The sequence below is a fragment of the Chiloscyllium plagiosum genome, chromosome 22 (assembly GCF_004010195.1).
Source record: "Chiloscyllium plagiosum isolate BGI_BamShark_2017 chromosome 22, ASM401019v2, whole genome shotgun sequence".
NCBI lineage: Eukaryota > Metazoa > Chordata > Chondrichthyes > Orectolobiformes > Hemiscylliidae > Chiloscyllium > Chiloscyllium plagiosum.
The window spans coordinates 33,073,549-33,091,928 of NC_057731.1; the positions used below are offsets into that span (position 1 = coordinate 33,073,549).

Consider the following 18,380-nt stretch of genomic DNA (forward strand, 5'->3'; position numbering starts at 1 on the left):
ACGTCTGGAGAGGAAGAAACGGAGGGCTTGGAGGCCCTGGTCATGGCGGATGGAGGTGTAGAGGGATTGGATATCCATGGTGAAGATGAGGCGTTGGGGGCCAGGGAAACGGAAGTCTTGGAGGAGGTGGAGGGCGTGGGTGGTGTCTCGAATGTATGTGGGGAGTTCCTGGACTAGGGGGGATAGGACAGTGTCGAGGTAGGTAGAGATGAGTTCAGTGGGGCAGGAGCATGTTTTTACCTTTTTACCTGCGTGCTCAAATACCGAGTAGGATTTACACTGTCACTTTCTGATTCAGAAAGGCAAATCTTCTACCACTGAGCGATAATTGCCACTACAGCAACTCCAGTATCTGGCAACATCAAAAGGAGTTGCAGAATGTACATTTCCAACAAAATAAAATATGCTATTCATGGTGTACAAGCCGACAAAATGTAACTTGGGCTACAAACACAACAGGGCAAGTAAAACAAATCACAAGTGAGTCTCAGCCCGAATGATCAAAATAACACCAGTCGTGTATTTGAGGGCTGACTTTTTGTTAGACCTGCTCTTGGGAATGGACCAGTCAATTTTGTTTCAGGTACACGTCAGGCTCGAGTCAGAGGATGCTCAGTGACACAGGCACCTGATTCGATCCCAACCTCGTCCCCCTTCTATGTATAGTGATAACGATACCTAAACATTGTGTTCGGCTGAACTGAACACCTCTGAATGAGTGTTCAAATCACAGACACCAAGCCCCTCTTGCCCCTCCCCCTCCCCGAGTGATGTTGCCCCTAGAGTTCGAGTAAGTGACTTCCCGTCCCCCCCACCCCGATCCACGGAATGTCTGTCCGCGCCCCTCTCTCACACAAACCGCGGGGTCTCATTCACCCACCGGCTGAGAGAAGGCTGCTGTCCGCCGCCTGGGCCTGGCTGACAGGGATGAAAGGCACCGGGAAACTGAACTCGGTGTCGGAGGAGAAAAGCAAGTTGACGCTGTTTTTCCTGTCGGCCATCTTTACTCCGGCACCGACACGTAACCAGCGGCTCCGCGAAGCGGGGGTGGGAAGGGGTCAGAGGTGAAACCGGGGGGGCCCGACCCATGACGTCACGGCGCCGCCTGCGCGGGACGGGTCAGGGGTCAGCTGCTGCGTCAGTGACGAGGTTTTCCCGCCTTCGCCGTCGGCTTCTTTCACCCCCGCCCTGCCCCCACCCCTCCCTGTCCCGCAGCAACTTCTCAACATGCCGTGTGTTGACGATTGGGTCAACGACCCTCTGGGCGCCGTGCAGGGTATTTTTGGTGAGTTTACTTTCCTTCTTTCCTGCTGCCTAATCGCTTTCTATTTTTGTTTTGTTTTCCCTATTTACAATTTCTTCCCTTTCCTGGTCTGCGATTGTTGTGTTTGTGCAGGCCTCCGTCTCCCAGCTCTCTGCTTCCCACCCCCCCCCCAAAAACTTCAATTCAGAGACAGAGAAGTGAACTTTCACAGCTTAAGTTTTTATATCAATCCCCGATCAAAAGGCAAGGCTTCAGCAAATCAATTGTTTCCTGTAAGCTCATTGCATGTTAGAGCATTTAAACTGTGAGGTACTTTTAAAACCATTGGCTTTATAATATGCTTTCTGCTATTAGAGAACGAGTCTTTTAAGATCAAAGACCCGAGCTGATCTACATGAGGGTGGAGAGAGTTGTGGAAATCTTGCATTGCGTTTTTCAGTCTTCCAAAATAGTTCAATGTGTTTTCGTTAACTTCCAAGTTATCGAAATATCAGAAGACTTGGCTGTTTTTTATGCTGTGGCTCATTTCTTTTGTGCACGTGTAGGGGGACTTCCCTCAGTAGATAGATACGTGTTGATTTACGGAAAGGGTAGAATATATTCCAAATAACTAATTGAATGCCTGCCAATAATACAATCAACCAATTTCCAAACTATATAGTCTGGCATTGGACTTTTGACAACTCATGGGTTTCCCGACTGATAAATATCTGTTTTCATTACTGTTTGATCTCACATTGTAGTTGGACTAAAGTGAGTTTGTTGAGTGACCTTGATAAAATAAATCTTTGTTGAATATATTTCTGCACTTTTAACTGTTTCAATAGTTATTTGATTGTTTTGGAACATTGAAGAAACATATAAGAATGGAAGTATAAACATTGTTACATGTGCTGATTCCTAAATTGTGCATGTATAATCTGCAAAACTGGACAGTTTAAGGAGGCAGCAGATGCCAAAGCCTAGAATTTGATTAGCATGGATATTTGGCAGTTGTGGGGCTGGACACTAAACTAGTAGGAATGGAGAGGTCACGGAGAGATTTGAAAATGAGGATGTGTTGCTTAACTGAAAGCCATTGTAAACCAGTGATCATAGCTGATTCAAGTGGCAATACTAAAGAACGTGTAAAAGGTGCTCGAAGAACAGTTTGTCCTGAAGTCTCCAACTTTCTTATATATAAATAACCTTGTTTGGCATTCAGTTCTAGATGAGTAGAAGTTTCCTCCATTTAAAAGTTAGGGACACCGAACCATGATCTTTGGTTTTCAGCTACTCCATTCTTCTCCTGGTAACCATCTGAGGATCATCCACATTGTTTGCAACCTTAGTGTCAAATTTAACACAAGATGAGCTTCTGAACATGTGAAAGTCATCACTACAACCTTTTTGTTTTTGCCTCTGTGACATTGCCTAATTGATCTGTCTCAGCGCGTCTTTGCTGATACCCTTATCCATGCCTTTCGTACCTAAGTACAGTTGTAACACTATCCCTTATCAAAAATGCCACTCCCCCTCCTCTCTTGCCTCTCTTTCTATCCTTCCTGTACCAATCATATCCTGGAACATTAAGCTGCCAGTCCTGTCCATCCCTGAGCCATGTTTCTGTAATTGCTATGAAATCCCAGTCCCATGTTCCTAGCCATGCTCTGAGTTCATCTGCCTTCCCTGTTAGGCCTCTTGCATTGAAATAAATGCAGTTTAATTTATTAGTCCTACCTTGCTCTCTGCTTCGTCCCTGCTTGCCTTGACTGTTTGACTCGCTTCTTTTCTCAACTGTACCAGTCTCAGATTGCTGTCTTTCCTCACTATCTCTATGGGTCCCACCCCTTCACCCAAGCAGTATATCTCCCTGCCAGTATATTGGTCTCCTTCGAATTCTAGTGCAATCCATCCTTCTTGTACGGGTTACGTTTACCCCGAAAGAGATTCCAATGATCCAAAAATATGAATCCTTCTCCCACACACCAGCTCCTCAACCACACATTCATCTGCTCTATCCTCCTATTCGTACCCTCAGTAGTTCATAGCATCGGGAGTAATCCAGATATTCCTAATCTTAAGGACCTCCTTTTTAAATTCCTGCCTAACTTCCTATATTCTCCCTTCAGAATCTCATCCTTTTCCCTTCCTGTTATTGGTTTCAATGTGTACAATAACCTCCTTCTGGTCTCTCCCCTTTTGAGAACATTCTGCACCCTCTCTGAGACATCCTTGATCCTGGCACCAGGGAGGCAACACACCATTATGATTATATAGACCTCCTAATAGTCAGCGGGAAATTGAGAAACAAATTTGTAAGGAGATCTCTGTTATCTGTAAGAATAATAGGGTGGTTATGGTAGGGGGTTTTAACTTTCCAAACAGAAACTGGGACTGCCATAGTGTTAATGGTTAGATGAAGAGGAATTTAAGTGTCTGATGTACCTACTAGAGAAGGTGCAAAACTTGACCTACTCTTGGGGAAATAAGAGCAGGTGACTGAGGTGTCAGTGGGGGAGCATTTTGGGGCCAGCGACTATAATTCCATTAGTTTTAAAATAGGGATGGAAAAGGATAGACCAGATCTGAAAGTTGAAGTTCTAAATTGGACAAAGGCTAATTTTGACGGTTTTAAGCAAGAACTTTCAAAAACTGATTGAGGTTGGATGTTCGCAGGTAAAGGGACAGCTGGAAAATGGGAAGTCTTCAGAAATGAGATAACGAGAGTCCAGAGATAGTATATTCCTGGTAGGGTGAAAGGAAAGGCTGGTAGTGAATGCAGGATGACTAAAGAAATTGAGGATTTGGTTAAGAAAAGAAGGAAGCGTATGCCAGGTATAGACAGGATACTGGTTTGCAAGGTTAGATCTCTTGGAATACAGGAAGAATTAGCCATTTGGATACGTAACTGGCTTGAAGGTAGAAGACAGAAGGTGGTGGAAAGTTGTTTTGAGTGTGACCAATGGTGTGCCACAAGGATCAGTGCTGGGTCCACTATTTTTCGTCCTTTATATAAATGATTTGGATGTGAACATAGGAGGTATGGTTAGTAAGTTTGCAGATGACATTGAATTGAAGCAAAGAAAGTTACCTTAGATTTCAACTGGATCTTGATCAGATGGGCCAATGGACTGAGGAGTGGCGGATGGAGTTTAATTTAAGTAAATCTGAGGTGTTGTATTTTGGGAAAGCAAATGTTAGCAGGACTTGTACATTTAATGGTAAGGTCTCAGGGAGTGTTGTTGAACAAAGAGATCTTGGAGTGCAGGTTCATAGCTCCTTGAAAGTGGAGTCGCAGGTAGATAGGATAGTGAAGAAGGCGTTTGGTATGCTTTCCTTTATTGGTCAGAGTGTTGAGTACAGGAGTTCAGAGTTGAAACTTTATTGCTGGAACAGCACGGCAGGTCAGGCAGCATCCAGGGAACAGGAGATTCGACGTTTCGGGCACAGGCCCTTCTTCAGGAATGAGCAGAGAGTGTTCAGCAGGAGAAGATAAAAGGTAGGGAGGAGGGACTTGGAGGAGGGGCGTTGGAAATGTGATAGGTGGAAAGAGGTCAAGGTGAGGGTGATAGGTCGGAGTAGGATGGAGGCGGAGAGGTCAACAGTCTCGGACTCCTCCCTCCCCTTCCTAGACCTTTCTGTTTCTATCTCAGGCGACCGAATCAACACGGACATCTACTACAAACCAACCGACTCCCACAGCTACCTGGACTACACCTCCCATCCTGCCCCCTGTAAAAACGCCAACCCATTCTCCCAATTCCTTCGACTCCGCCGCATCTGCTCCCAGAAGGACCAGTTCAAAATACGTACAACACAGATGGCCTCCTTCTTCAAGGACCGCAATTTCCCCCCCGACATGGTCGACGTCAGAGGATTAGATAGTGTTAGCAGAGAGAGACGTTTTCCTCGGATAGTGATGGCTAGCATGAGAGGACATAGCTTTAAATTGAGCGGTGATAGATATAGGACAGATGTCAGAGGGGTAGTTTCTTTACTCAGAGAGTAGTAATGGCGTGAAACTCCCTGCCTGCAACTGTAGTAGACTCACCGACTTTAATGTCTTTTTAAATGGCCATTGGATAAACATATGGATGATAATGCAACAATGCAGGTTAGTTCAGCTTCAGGCTGGTTTCACAGGTCAGCACAACATTGAGGGTCAGAGAGCCTGGACTGTGCTGTAATGTTCTGTGTTCTTTGAAAGCAAGATAATATTTCGAGTCTGGCGATTCTTCATCAGAACTGTTAACAGCTCAGGAAAGGTGGTAATATATTGAAGTGACGTTTGTGGGAAGGGGTTGGTCTTGCACAAGGTGACTTACTTGCCGATTTACTTCCTCCAACCTCAGTATCCAAGGCCTCAGGCACACCTTCCAGGTGAAGCAGCAGCTTACCTGCACTTCTCTCAACTCATTTATTTCATTCACTGCTCAGAATGTGGTCTCCTGTATATCGGGGGAGATGAAACACAGATTTGATGACCGCTTTGCTGAACACCTACACTCTGTCTGTAAAACATGACCCAGAGTTTCCCACTGCCTCCACTTCAACACACCACTGTGTTCCTACACCAACATTTCTGTCCCAGATCTGTTGCAGTGTTCCTTAACGCAAGTTCAAAGAACAACACTTCATTTTCCACTTGGGGATTCTGTACACTCTCTGCTCATTCCTGAAGAAGGGCCTGTGCCCGAAACGTCGAATCTCCTGTTCCCTGGATGCTGCCTGACCTGCTGTGCTGTTCCAGCAATAAAGTTTCAACTTTGATCTCCAGCATCTGCAGACCTCACTTTCTCCAGGAGTTCAGAGGTCATGTTGCAGCTGTACAGGACATTGCTTAGGTCACTATTGGAATATTGCATACAATTCTGGTCTCCTTCCCATCAGAAGGATGTTGTGAAACTTGAAAGGGTTCAGAAAAGATCCACAAGGATGTTGTCAGGGTTGGAGGATTTGAGTTATAGGGAGAGGCTGAATAGGCTGGGGCTATTTTCCCTGGAGCATCAGAGGCTGAGGGGTGACCTTATAGAGGTTTATAAAATCGTGAAGGGCATGGATAGGATAAATGGACAAAGTCTTTTCCCTGGGGTGGGGAAGTCCAGAACTAGAGGGCATGGGTTTAGGGTGAGAGGGGAAAGATATAAAAGAGACGTAAGGGTCAACTTTTTCACACAGAGAATGGTGCGTGTATGGAATGAGCTGCCAGAGGAAGTGGTGGAGGCTAGTACAATTGAAACACTTAAAAGACATCTGGATGAGTATATGAATAGGAGGGGTTTAGAGGGATATGGTCCGGTGTGGGCAAGTGGGACTAGATTGGGTTGGGATATCTGATTGGCATGGACCAAAGGGCCTGTTTCCGTACTGTACATCTCTGTGATTATACTTCTGGTCGTGACAGTTCCAACCCAATCCTGGTCATCTCCATACATTCTAACTTCCATAAAGTTGAGGTCATTGAAATACCTTTATCTGTTTCATTTCTTACATCGAATCCTGTTCATTCATGAGGTATCCAGGCTAAATTAATTCTAGTGTCTTACTCATTCATGATTATTAGTTGCTGTGCCATTGGCATCTGTACAACAACTTGTCTCCCTAAGATTTTGGTCACCTGCTGTAATATTGACTTGTGTAGTTAAGTGTCGCATTGTTGGTTTATACTGTTCTGAAATGTATCACTGATGCTTTAGTATGTTCACGTTTATTATATCTCATATAGACGGTCAGGATCCAATGATTGGGAAACAATTGTTTGTCCACGTGGGACAAATAATTCAAAAGAAGTGACAATGTTATCTCCACCTGTACATTTGTTTGGTCTAGTGCACCTTTGCAGAGTCTGGAAAGTAGTTATGAGGAGCATTATTCAAGGGTCTGTTGGGAATGAGAGTCCTGCCTTCCTGAAATCTTGAGTTGTGAAAGTTTAGCTATTACCTGTTAAGAATTCTTCGAAATCAGCACAAGAACTATTCCTTGGTAACTTATTACACTCCAGGATAATCGTTTCAAAGGTTTTGGGGGTTGATTTGAGCATTGTCGGTTTGAACTGCTGTTTGCAACTTTTGAGTTTTGTTTGAACCCTCGATGAGCTTCAAATCACTACAATCATTCCATCAAAAAGGTCTTTACTTTCTTTACCATCTCCTGTCTCCACCTCTACCTCAGCTTATATGCTGTTGAAACTCTTGATCATGTCTTGACACTTCATGGCTTGATCACTCACTGCTCTCCACCCACCCTCCATGGTATAAGGTCACAAAATCTCTGCTGTGCAAATCATATTACACACTTGAACTGACTAATTCTCTGTTCCTGTTTTGCTGCTTGACATAACCCTTCAGTCCCACATTACTTCCCATGTAACATTTCCATCTTTGTGTTTTAATATCTTTGTGGTTTTCCCTTCTCCTTTCTAAATCTGCCAATTGTCTCCTGCGAAGATTTGTAGCTCGGGTGCTCGTTGTTGTGGTTCTGTTCGCCGAGCTGGAAGTTTTTGTTGCAAACGTTTTTGTTAGCCAGGGGATGAAACAAAAACTTCCAGCTCGGCGAACAGAACCACAACAATTGTCTCCTCTCTAAACTGTACATTCTTCTAAACCCTATGGTGGCTAAGCTTTATGCTGTCTAGGCCTACGCTCTCTGAACCTCAATTCCTTTCAACTTTTTACTTAAAATATATGTTTAATCAGCCCTTAAAAAAGCTCCTGGTTTGGAGAGGTTTCTGTTTTTTTGCTTGGTGATGTTTCTGAAGGACCATAGGATATGTTTATATCTGGGTGTTATATAAGTCATGTTCGAGCAGCTTTGACCGACCTCATCAACCCCATTACCTATGAAAATCGAACTGTGGGCGTGGAAATGTTTTTCAAACTTGGAGTTTGATTGAAACTTTTACTGTTGCAGTTCAGAATGGTGCCAGTGGTGAGTGGGAGAAGAAAGTGATTGAATATTTCAGAGAAAAGTTGAAAGAAACGACTGCATCAAGTTGGGTAGGTGATTATATAAATTATGGTTTTGAATATGTAAATATGGTTTAAACACAATGGCAATATAAATGGGGCTTAGCTTGTAATTGTGTGCAATTAAAACTTTTTAAAAATTTGGACTGTTATTGTTAACAGTTGTTTATTTGTTTTAGCAAATATTAACAAAATTTCTGGTTTTGCCTCAAAACACTGAGTTTCGTGCCATAGTGACACAACTGTAGGAGCAAATGAATATAAAATAAGTCAGGATTAGAAAAAATGATGCAGGTGGCCCAACTGTCATTATTAGTACCAATTTGGAAAACCTGTGATTTTTTTTTAAACATAATGCTTCAAGTACTCCATTGCTAACATAATTAACTCCATTACCCAGAGAGAGTTAGGCCAATGATGTATTTCATTGTTCAATAATTTTCTTTCGGGACAAAATCTATGATGTGACAATCTATTTTGTGACAAAAGGAATCCCATAAGTGCTTTCCTTTTGGTCTTTGCTGGAGTGTCACTTGTGATTTAGACTCCAATTTAGGTTAAACATTTTAGACGTTGTTGGCATTTGTTTTCCTTCCTGAATTGCTTACTTCAGATTTGAAAACTCTCTCCTCTGCTCCCTGAAGCTTTGACTATTTTACCAATTTAGACTTACCAACTTTATTCAAGCTACTGAATATCAAAAATTAGAGAAGGGTTAACATTCATTTGAATATTTTCTTGTGCAATTCAAATAATGTCTGGGAATTCGTGGTTACTTAGTCTTTCACTTGTAAGACTTCTTCACTGGAGCTTGCTGCGATTAGAAATCCACTTCACAATACCATCTTCAGGGACTTGGGGCCTGTGTGACCAGGACAGCAATGGTGTGTTGTCCAAACAGATCAGATTGAAGAATCCTAACTGATTCATGTAACATCTGAAGCATGAAGAGTTAGTTAGAATATTAAATACCCCTATATCACATATAGAAAGTGAAATCAAAAGGAGACAAAGATGGGATTAAGGAAGAGAAATATCAATTTAAGATATTTGAAATAAACATGTTTTTTTTCTAAAGTTACCAACGATAATTAAAACCTAAGTATCAGAGAGATTGTTTAATAGTAATTTAAACTTCCCACACTAAATATTCACTTTGAACAGACAAGCTCTAACATTTTCTGACCTGTTTAGTGTGAATATATCCTGCTGTCTCCCTACTTTTCACACTCTATGTAATTGACTGATTAATTTCTCTATGTACTACTGGCATGATGCAGCTTCTGGAGAAGTAAAACAGCTTCCTGATTTTCATGTTTGTTGGCCACAAGTTGGTGTGCAGTTTACTCAACAGTTAGTGTTGTTGCTATAATTGTTATTGGTAACATATAATATACAGAGAAACCTCGATTATCGGGCATTCGATTATCTGAATATCGGATTATCCGGCAAGATCGCAAAGTCCTGATGCTCAGCTAAACTATGTTATCTGGCAGTCGATTATCTGGAATTCGATTAACCGAATGAAATACTGCCCACCCGTGTCCTTCAGATAATCGAGGTTCTTCTGTAGACTGTTAGTTTTAATTGATCGTGTGAATAAATTTTTTTAAAATTAGATTCCCTACAGGCCCTTCGGCCCAAGTCCACGCCGACCCTCTGAAGACCCAGACCCATTCCCCAATTGCGCCAACACTATGGGCAATTTAGCATGGCCAATTCACCGAACCTGCACATCTTTGGACTGTGGGAGGAAACCCACGCAGACACTGGGAGAATGTGCAAACTCCATACAGAAAGTTGCCCAAGGCGGGAATTGAACCCAGGTCCCTGGCGCTGTGAGGTAGCAGTGCTAACCACTGAACCACCATGCCGCCCCTAAATGTTTTCTACATCTGACATTTTCGTAGTACAATGGTGTGAATCCCTGAAATGTGTTTTGAATCAATATATTTAAACCCCTTTTAATTTCTGTTCATTGTTGATGTAATTTTCTGATAGTTTACATTGGGAAAAAGTGGTTTTATCTTTTTGGTAGAGGCTATTTAGGACCATAGTGTAGTAGATCACTTTGTCTTCACATCTGCTCTGCTATTCAGTGAGACCATTGGCTCATCTATAACTGAACCCCAAAAACCTGCTTTTGCCCCCATGTTCTTTCGCATCATGTCCTGTTGTTAACTTTGGTACGATCTCCACTACCTTATGCCTTCATCTCATTCTCTGCTGGTATATGGTGGAAGCAGTGTGTACCATCCGCAAGTGCACTGCACAAACTGCTCCTTAAACAGTGAATTCCAAATGTATAACGACCTAGAAGAATAAAGGCAGTTGATGCACACAAACAGCACCACCTGCACATTTCTTCCAAGCCACACACCATTCTGACTTGGAAACAGATTGGTTCAAAATCATGGAAATCCTTTGCCAACAGCACTGAGGATGCATCTGCACCAAAGGGACTGCAGCAATTCAAGAAGGTTTCTCACAAATACCTTCTTCAGGACTGGTGATAAACGCTGGCCTAACCAGCAAGGATTTCCACCATCTTTTTTTTGTGTTTAAGTGCTTCCAAAATTCACTTCTGAAAGATCTGGCTCTGCCTCCTAGGTTCCCCAACCAGCAGAACGAGTTTCTCTCTGCCTACCTGAACTGTTCCACTTAATATCCTAAAAAATTTGATCAATTTGTTGTCCTATTTTCCTCTTCAGTCGAAGCAAAACGCACAGAGATACAGTATGGTTTTGCCTCCATCTTTATTCTGGGCCGTGGAGGGAGAGAGAACGACAGCCCATGTGCACAGAGACATGAGTTCACGGTCTTCTCTGGAACAGCAGTTTCTCAATGAACTATCTAGTCATTTTACAGGGAGGGGCATCCAGATAAGGCAACATACATATTGATTGGGTGACCGTTACAATCAGCGAGTGTCAATAGTAAAGATTAAGCCATCTGCTGTTACACAATGAATAGCTGATTTTGCATAATGAATACTTTTCACCTTGTTAAACTGACTTCACATACTGAATGCTTGCAATATTGTTAAATGGCTCGACAAAATGAATGCTTTTCGACCTTATTCATTACCCTTGCCTCCAGCACCCCATTGTTAAGTGTAAGTTCTTATCTGAGTCATGCTCAGCAGAAACTCTTGTTTCACAAAATTCATAACTTAACTCTTTCCCTGTCTGCTTATACCTTACACACATTCTCAAAATGATCAACCAATCTTCTGAATTCTAGGGCGTTAACACTAGCTTTTGAAATCTCACTTCACCGTTTAACCTTTGGAGTCCAAGTATCTTTCTGGTCAAGGAACACTTCACTCGTTGCCCGGCAATATATCCTTCCAGTGGTGAGGTACATAGAGCTGTACTCAATTCTGCGGATGTAATCGAACCAGGACTGTGTATACCAGAAGTGAAATCTTCCAGTGAAATCAACCGAATCACATTTGGGTAACTGGAATAAGAACATTAAAACAAAGGGAATTTCATACCACTTTATATCCACATTGTTTGCATTAGAATCAATTGAATGCATTTTGCCATAAAATTTTGGTGTTACATAGTTGACAGCAAGGTTAGTTTTGTGCTGATTAAACTTAAGGTAAAGTGGAGTAGAACGTGTATACAGAGAGAGCTGTATTCTCTACCTATTTTCTATTGAGTAAATTTTTACTCCAAAGCTAAATGATTTGCATGAAAATTAGTGAATGAGAATTGCTTTTCCTTCAGTGGCTAACATTGGATTCCCTTTGAAGGATTTGATTGAAGTAAAACTTCTCCCACAGGTGCCCTCCTTGAATGATGTTCCACTGCATTACTTGAAGCCAAACAGCTTGGTCAAATTCCGCTGTATGATACAGGATATGTTTGATCCAGAATTTTATATGGGAATTTATGAAACTGTGGAGACGTCTGCCAAATCTAGAGTAAGTATTTTACATGTGATATGGTATATCAAAACAGCTTTTAAATGTAATATAATCAATGATGACCATTAAGCCAGGCCATGTCTCCACTACCAATTGAGTCAACTTTCTCAGCCTTCACTTACTGAGATTTCACAAGAACTTTATTATTTTCACATTAAAAGTTTTTGTAATTTTCTAACTTGGAAGTAGAAGAGCTGCTCTGGCATGTATTTCATGCATGTCCTGGTACTTGCAGCTAAAAGCATATTGCAAAATATTGTGATGATAATTTGGAATTTTTCATTTCCATTGTGCTCAGATATTGTTCTTGGCTCCCTAAGTCTTAAAGCATCTGCCTGCCTTTGCCCATCTTGTAAATTTCGCATTCCTTTGACTTCTGTGTAATAATAAACATTGTGATTGTGCAAGTTTTATTTTGAAACAAACTGTTGACGTGCTTTATCAGTTCCAACCCTACACGGCTTTTGAAGACATACTTCCAAACTGTTTGTTTACCTTGTGGTCACATGTGGTCAAAAGTAAATGAAGGGATGCTTTGCCTTCAGGAGGAATTTGAGAATTAGTTGAAGAGATTGTTTCCTTACCAGAGGAAAAATGTAATTGGTAATCTTTGATATCACTAGCCATTAATTTCTTTTTTTATGATGTCTGTTTTATCCTAGTGCAGTGCACCTTAGCAGGACTGGCCTATGTAGACTTTTAAGAATGTAAATGCTGCATCTCACTAAAACTTTGTACTTTCCATAATCGATTGGAATCTCGTTTTTGAGAAATGGTCTAAAGTGCACAAAGCATCTCTGTTCCCTTTAGCTTTAACCTGAGTTTCAATTCTTATCCAAAGCTTTAGATACATATTAGACTTGACCAATATCGTATTTTATAGAATATGTATATACATTTTTGGTTATAGTTCTCCCTGTCATTCGGGTCACTTCACAGACCACTGAGAAAATTTCAAGTGACTGAGAGTTTGTTATTTGAAAGACTGATGGCCAGAGTTAGTACCTCTGACAGTTTGTTTGCTGTTGCTTTTGTAGGACATGTGTTCAGTATATGCAACAGAGATGACATAGCAGTGCAGTGCAACAGTTTGCTGAGCAGCAAATTTATCACATCCAGTTCTGTATCTATAAATTTTGACTGAGCACTCAATGATTTTTGATATTAATGTATTATGTACAGTCTTAAAATTTTGAACAATTTCTGCTGGAGCAGCGAAATTAACAGTTCCCTTTTGACCTCGGGCAAGTTGATATATTGAATGGAAATCATCAGAATGCAGCAAAGGGGCCTTTTCTCTTTGTTTTGCTGAGCTGCTCTCCGTGTCTCCTGCTACATTAGCAATTCTGAGACTAATCATGTAGTGGGATATAGCTTAGCTGGTCAGCAACTTTCCTCCCACAAATTACCAGCTCTACATACATTTTTCACCAACTATATTAGATTTTCCACTCCTTGCTATTTGGGATGTGACATTAAAAAAACTGAATGTTTCAAGTATTTTTCTTCTTCTGTCCTTTCAGTTGAAAGAAGGTTTCCTTTATGGGAAGGAAGTCTTCTGGCTTACTTATCTGGTGCAAATGTTTGATCTTGATGTGTCATGCTGTCTTGAGCAAGAAGTTGAGTAGAACATATTAAGACAAAGATTTTTACAGAACCATTAAATGTGAATTCAAAGTTTAGGGATAATATTTCCAATTTGAATTTGACTGTATTTATTTGTTTTTTTGTGGGGAGGATTAACATGTTCAACAATGTGTTTAAAACCAAAACCACTTCCAATTTTTCACAGCAATAGAGTATCAATGTAATAGCTCACAGGAGCTGGGTTTGCTGGGAACACCTCAATTTGGAAAGTCAGGTCAGTGAAGGTACCAATTCAGGCAAGGATCATCTGGACTAATGATAAACTCTAAACGTCAGAAACCAACCCGGTGAATAGATGCCACCAATACAACACCACCACCCCCACCCAACCAGTCCCCAGAATATTGTTATCTTACAGTGATAAACTGGCAATCGCAAGTCTGAATTTCTTAAATTTGATCATTTATTTTAAAACTTAAAGGGGATTCAGACTTCAATACATCTTCTGACTGTGTGAGCTTGCATCAGTGGCTATCTTTAGCCCATCAATTCTGAATTGAATGTTTCCTTCCCTCCCTCCCTCCCAGGTAATCATCAAAAACATCCGTGCGTAGATGTGCTGAATTGGGCCAAAGTTTGTAGTACTTGATACTGTTGCAACACAACGGTAATCCCTCCTGCTAATTAAACCAAACACACAGAAAAGCTCACCTCACCTCGTAATATGAGTGACAGAGAACTACCAAAATTCCACTATTTATGGGAAAAAAATTATTCTTTAACTCTAAAAGTGAACATTAAACAACAACTATTTACAACTCTAAGTCCCCTTTCTCTTAAAGATTTGTTATCAATCTCCCACTCTCTATAACAATATACTGATCCAATAAAGCCCCTATTAAGTTTACAGCAACTCAAGTTTTAGAGCTAGACAATGTTGATCTTCTATTTGTAAATCTCCCTGGGTCGTCTTCAGTCTTCTGCTGTAAAGATGTTTCATATGAAAAAGGTACCTTTTGGAGAGAGTGTGGTGAATAGCAGTCATTTGAATGGCAGATGGTGCTCTTTCTCTGACTAACTGTCCAAAATGTTTGCTTTTTATACCCCAAGCATCAGATCATCTCATTGGTTTGATGGTGTCAAAACAGTAAAAATCAAATTCAATTGGGCTTTAGTATCTTGCTGCATAATTTAAACTGATTAAATTTGGACTTCTGTGAAAACCTAGCAACCCAGCTCAGATAGTTGTTTCAAATCCAAATGTTACATACTTCCAGTTTTCCAGGGCAGGCTGAGATTGCTATGAGTCACATGACAGGTGTCTGCATTCCCTCTCTCTTAAAGGTATAGTACATGTCTTCAACTTCACAACAGTAACATTACTCACCAATATTTGGCTCTCTGACTCTTGGAGCTTTTGGATTGTAAAGAATAGAACAATTTTGTTTCAAGTAGGATTGTTCTTTGACCTTCAACACTTTAAATACGTGTCCAACGTATTTGGAATAGAAATGATAAACCTGAAGTTACGCTCCTTGGTGTGGGCAAAAGGGCAGGACCTTAGGATAGTGATGAGTACATTTAAAACAGACTTCAGAAAGGATTTTTTATGCAGAGGGTGATGATGAGCTAGAGTGGATTGCCAAAATGGATAGTCAAAGCTTTTTAAAGAAATCACTGGATGCTAAGATACAAGAATGTAGAGGTGAAATTCTGGATGATGAGACCAGATGAGCTGAAGCATCATCTTAGTACAATCCTCCTTTGTGAATTAATCTAAAATGGAAATCACTAGTTGCATCATTCCTGTACTGTACTGGATTGTATTTTGAAAATTATAATACACTCAGCTTTGATTATATGCACAAAAGCACTCCAGCAAAAAATGTTGTTCCAAACAATACTTGAAACTTGCTTGTTTGATTGTATTTGAACTTAACCTAGAAACATGTTTTTGTTTCCTGTCATTGATCTGTACACATTTATCATGTTTATGGCTGACTGTAACTGCATGTATATCTCCACATTGTTATAATACTGCATATACTTTTTTCCAGTTAGTTTTTAATATTCCACTAACATTGAGAGGTTTCAAATTGTTAAATTGTTTTTTGATAGGTTCTACGCTTTGGAAAATACAAAGATGTTGCTGAGTGTGGAGTAAGTAGTTGTCTTCAAAGCACTTATCCTATTCACTGAAACAATTGCATATTGAGCACGATATTCCTCAGATTTAGTGTTTTTGACTTCTAACTGCAATTAATGGATGAGTTACCCTTGAAACAAGGCAGCTGCTGTCCTAGAAACAATGTTTTAGCTCATGTAAGATTGTTGAAGCAGTAACATCTGCAAGGATCCTCTCAATTATAGAGACCTACTGTAAAATGGCTAGATGCACAGTTACCTTACAACAGTAGATGGAGCTAGCATTTTATGTAACATTGACTGAATGCTGAAGACAGACAATTTTTTTAAAAAAAGCAGAAATCCTTTTTATTATCAATGGTCATAGTCTTTTTATAGTAGTTGCTCATTAGTATTGTTCTATATCCTTTACTTTATAAAAGTGCTCTTTCCACTTCGACTCTTGTTTGTAAATGACTCCCACCTTGCCCTGGTATTGTAAGTGCAAATACTTATGTTGGCTCAGTTGATACACACCTCCTGTGAAAAAGGAAGGTTTAAGACCTTCACACATAGTGTCATTATCATTGCATTCCTGAAGAGATTTTGCTGAAATTTGGTTCCCCAAGCATCAATACCATGTCCACATTTCATCCTAGTGTTCTGTTGTTCAATTGTGAACATTGCTGGTGGGTGTTAGCAGGTTATTCAAGAGTTCATAGCTCAGTTTGATCCATATCTTGCTCGGTGTTCAAGTGTGTAATCTTCCAGCAGGTTAATTGATTTCAGAGTTACTAAAACCAACTGTAACAACCAGCTTAGCTGAAATTTTTCATTTGCAATTATGTCCCTAGCAAATATCATATAAGGAAATGCAGCTTCTCTTTTAAGTTTAAAATTGTTGCAGTTTGTTACCTTTCATCATGTGTATTGAGTGGAATATTGGATTGGGATATGCTAACTGAATTTTGTTGGCATGTGTTACATAATTTATATTCCTCCCCAGCTCCAACAAGAGGTTGCCTTAAACTCTGCAAAATGTGTCACACTGGAGAGACAGACGTTTTACTGCATTCCAGTGCCTGGAGAGTCCGAATGGGTCAAAGAAATATCCTTTTGATGACATTTATTATTTCAGCTTATTCTTGAAGTGCACTTCATCAGAATGAAATAATGAAAGCAATGTAACTGAGCAATCTAACCAGGTAATTCTGTTTTCCTTAAATTATCTTCATACGCCTATGCTAGTGCCAGTCAAGCACGTGGCAATCCTTCTACATCCTATACTCCAAGTCGACACAAAAGGAGTTATGAGGAGGATGAAGACATGGAAATGCAGTCTCCCAAATTAAAGGAGCAGTGTGCAGGTAGGGGCATATATTCAGCAATTTTATACTTAGTAGAATTTGCTAACAAGGATTGCAGAAACTGCAACAATCTAAATCTCCATTCTGCCGGTTACTGCTGTTTATTCTACACTGCAGTTTGTTCATGCTAACACCATGCAAACACCAGAGGTAATATTGTAGGAGTCTTGCTTGTTTCTCAAAGAGTCTATAATGAATGATATAGCTCCCTTGCCCTGTTACATCATAGGATTTTCCCAAACTGCTGTTATATCACAAAGCAACATTCAAAAAAGGATCATACTTGATAGGATATTTTTCACTCCACTATTTTTCAAGATGCATTTCAAGTGTGGAAATTACATCGCAACCCATCTGTCTCCCTCCAAGTACAAAAAAAAAGTCTAACTCCATGTGTTATAAAACACTTGTGAGTGATCAGTATGGCTGTGACTTGATGTAAATCTGATCTCTTGTGAATCTGTAAAATGCTGTGTTTGCACTTCAAGAGTGGCTAATAGGATGATGAATTTGAAACTCCACTTGTTTCTAATTAAGACTAAAAGTCTACCAAAGGGAAGGTATTGATTCTGTTTTTTTTAACCACTTGTGTACCAGGTGCTGGCTACGGTGGATCACAAGCATGTGGCGATGCTAAGCGCCTTGAAAAGGAAGCACCAGGTGCACGCCAGAATTTGCCTAACTGCACTACATCAATTGATCTCAACTTCCCATTACCTGGGGAGAAAGGCCCTGCATGTCTTGTGAAGGTAGTAATATGTTTCTTAAGGATGAACCACATAATGTCTGTGCATTGAGTGCATCACATTAAGTATAATGATAGATTTCAATGACGTAATTTTCAAATATTACAAAATAGATATTGAAAGTTTATCACTTTTTTGGTATGTAACTGTCATAGATCTATTATAAGATACTATATGGTTATAAGGCAAAAATTACGTATTGTTTGTGCATAAGTAGGGCATTTTAGTTAAATATTGTCAGGTTGATTGAATTAAAATTTAATTGCAGCATTGTGATGGCAACTGTAATTGCATGTACACTAATTTCTACAGCTTCCATTCTGTGTCTTGACCAACTAGAAGAAAGTAAAACCCTTTGTGTTCTTAGTGGGGGTTTTTTCTCCAACACACTTGCATGCTCAAACTTTC

The 18,380-nt window shown here is 40.4% G+C and overlaps 2 protein-coding genes across 2 annotated transcripts in view; one reads left to right on the top strand and one right to left on the bottom strand.

Moving 5' to 3' along the window:
• LOC122561183 (SEC23 interacting protein) overlaps positions 1-1,094 on the bottom strand; it is a 142,651-nt gene extending 141,557 nt beyond the window's left edge. Inside the window, exon 1 of the mRNA XM_043712707.1 lies at positions 881-1,094. Within this exon, the coding sequence (XP_043568642.1) occupies positions 881-1,001 (121 nt within the window). The 5' untranslated portion in view covers positions 1,002-1,094. The remainder of the gene's footprint in view (positions 1-880) is intronic.
• Positions 1,095-1,136: 42 nt separating this feature from the next.
• LOC122561184 (minichromosome maintenance complex binding protein) overlaps positions 1,137-18,380 on the top strand; it is a 35,844-nt gene continuing 18,600 nt past the window's right edge. The window contains exons 1-7 of the mRNA XM_043712709.1: positions 1,137-1,285; positions 8,156-8,241; positions 12,005-12,145; positions 15,854-15,895; positions 16,866-16,967; positions 17,097-17,226; positions 17,824-17,975. Of these exons, the coding sequence (XP_043568644.1) occupies positions 1,228-1,285; positions 8,156-8,241; positions 12,005-12,145; positions 15,854-15,895; positions 16,866-16,967; positions 17,097-17,226; positions 17,824-17,975 (711 nt within the window). The 5' untranslated portion in view covers positions 1,137-1,227. The remainder of the gene's footprint in view (positions 1,286-8,155; positions 8,242-12,004; positions 12,146-15,853; positions 15,896-16,865; positions 16,968-17,096; positions 17,227-17,823; positions 17,976-18,380) is intronic.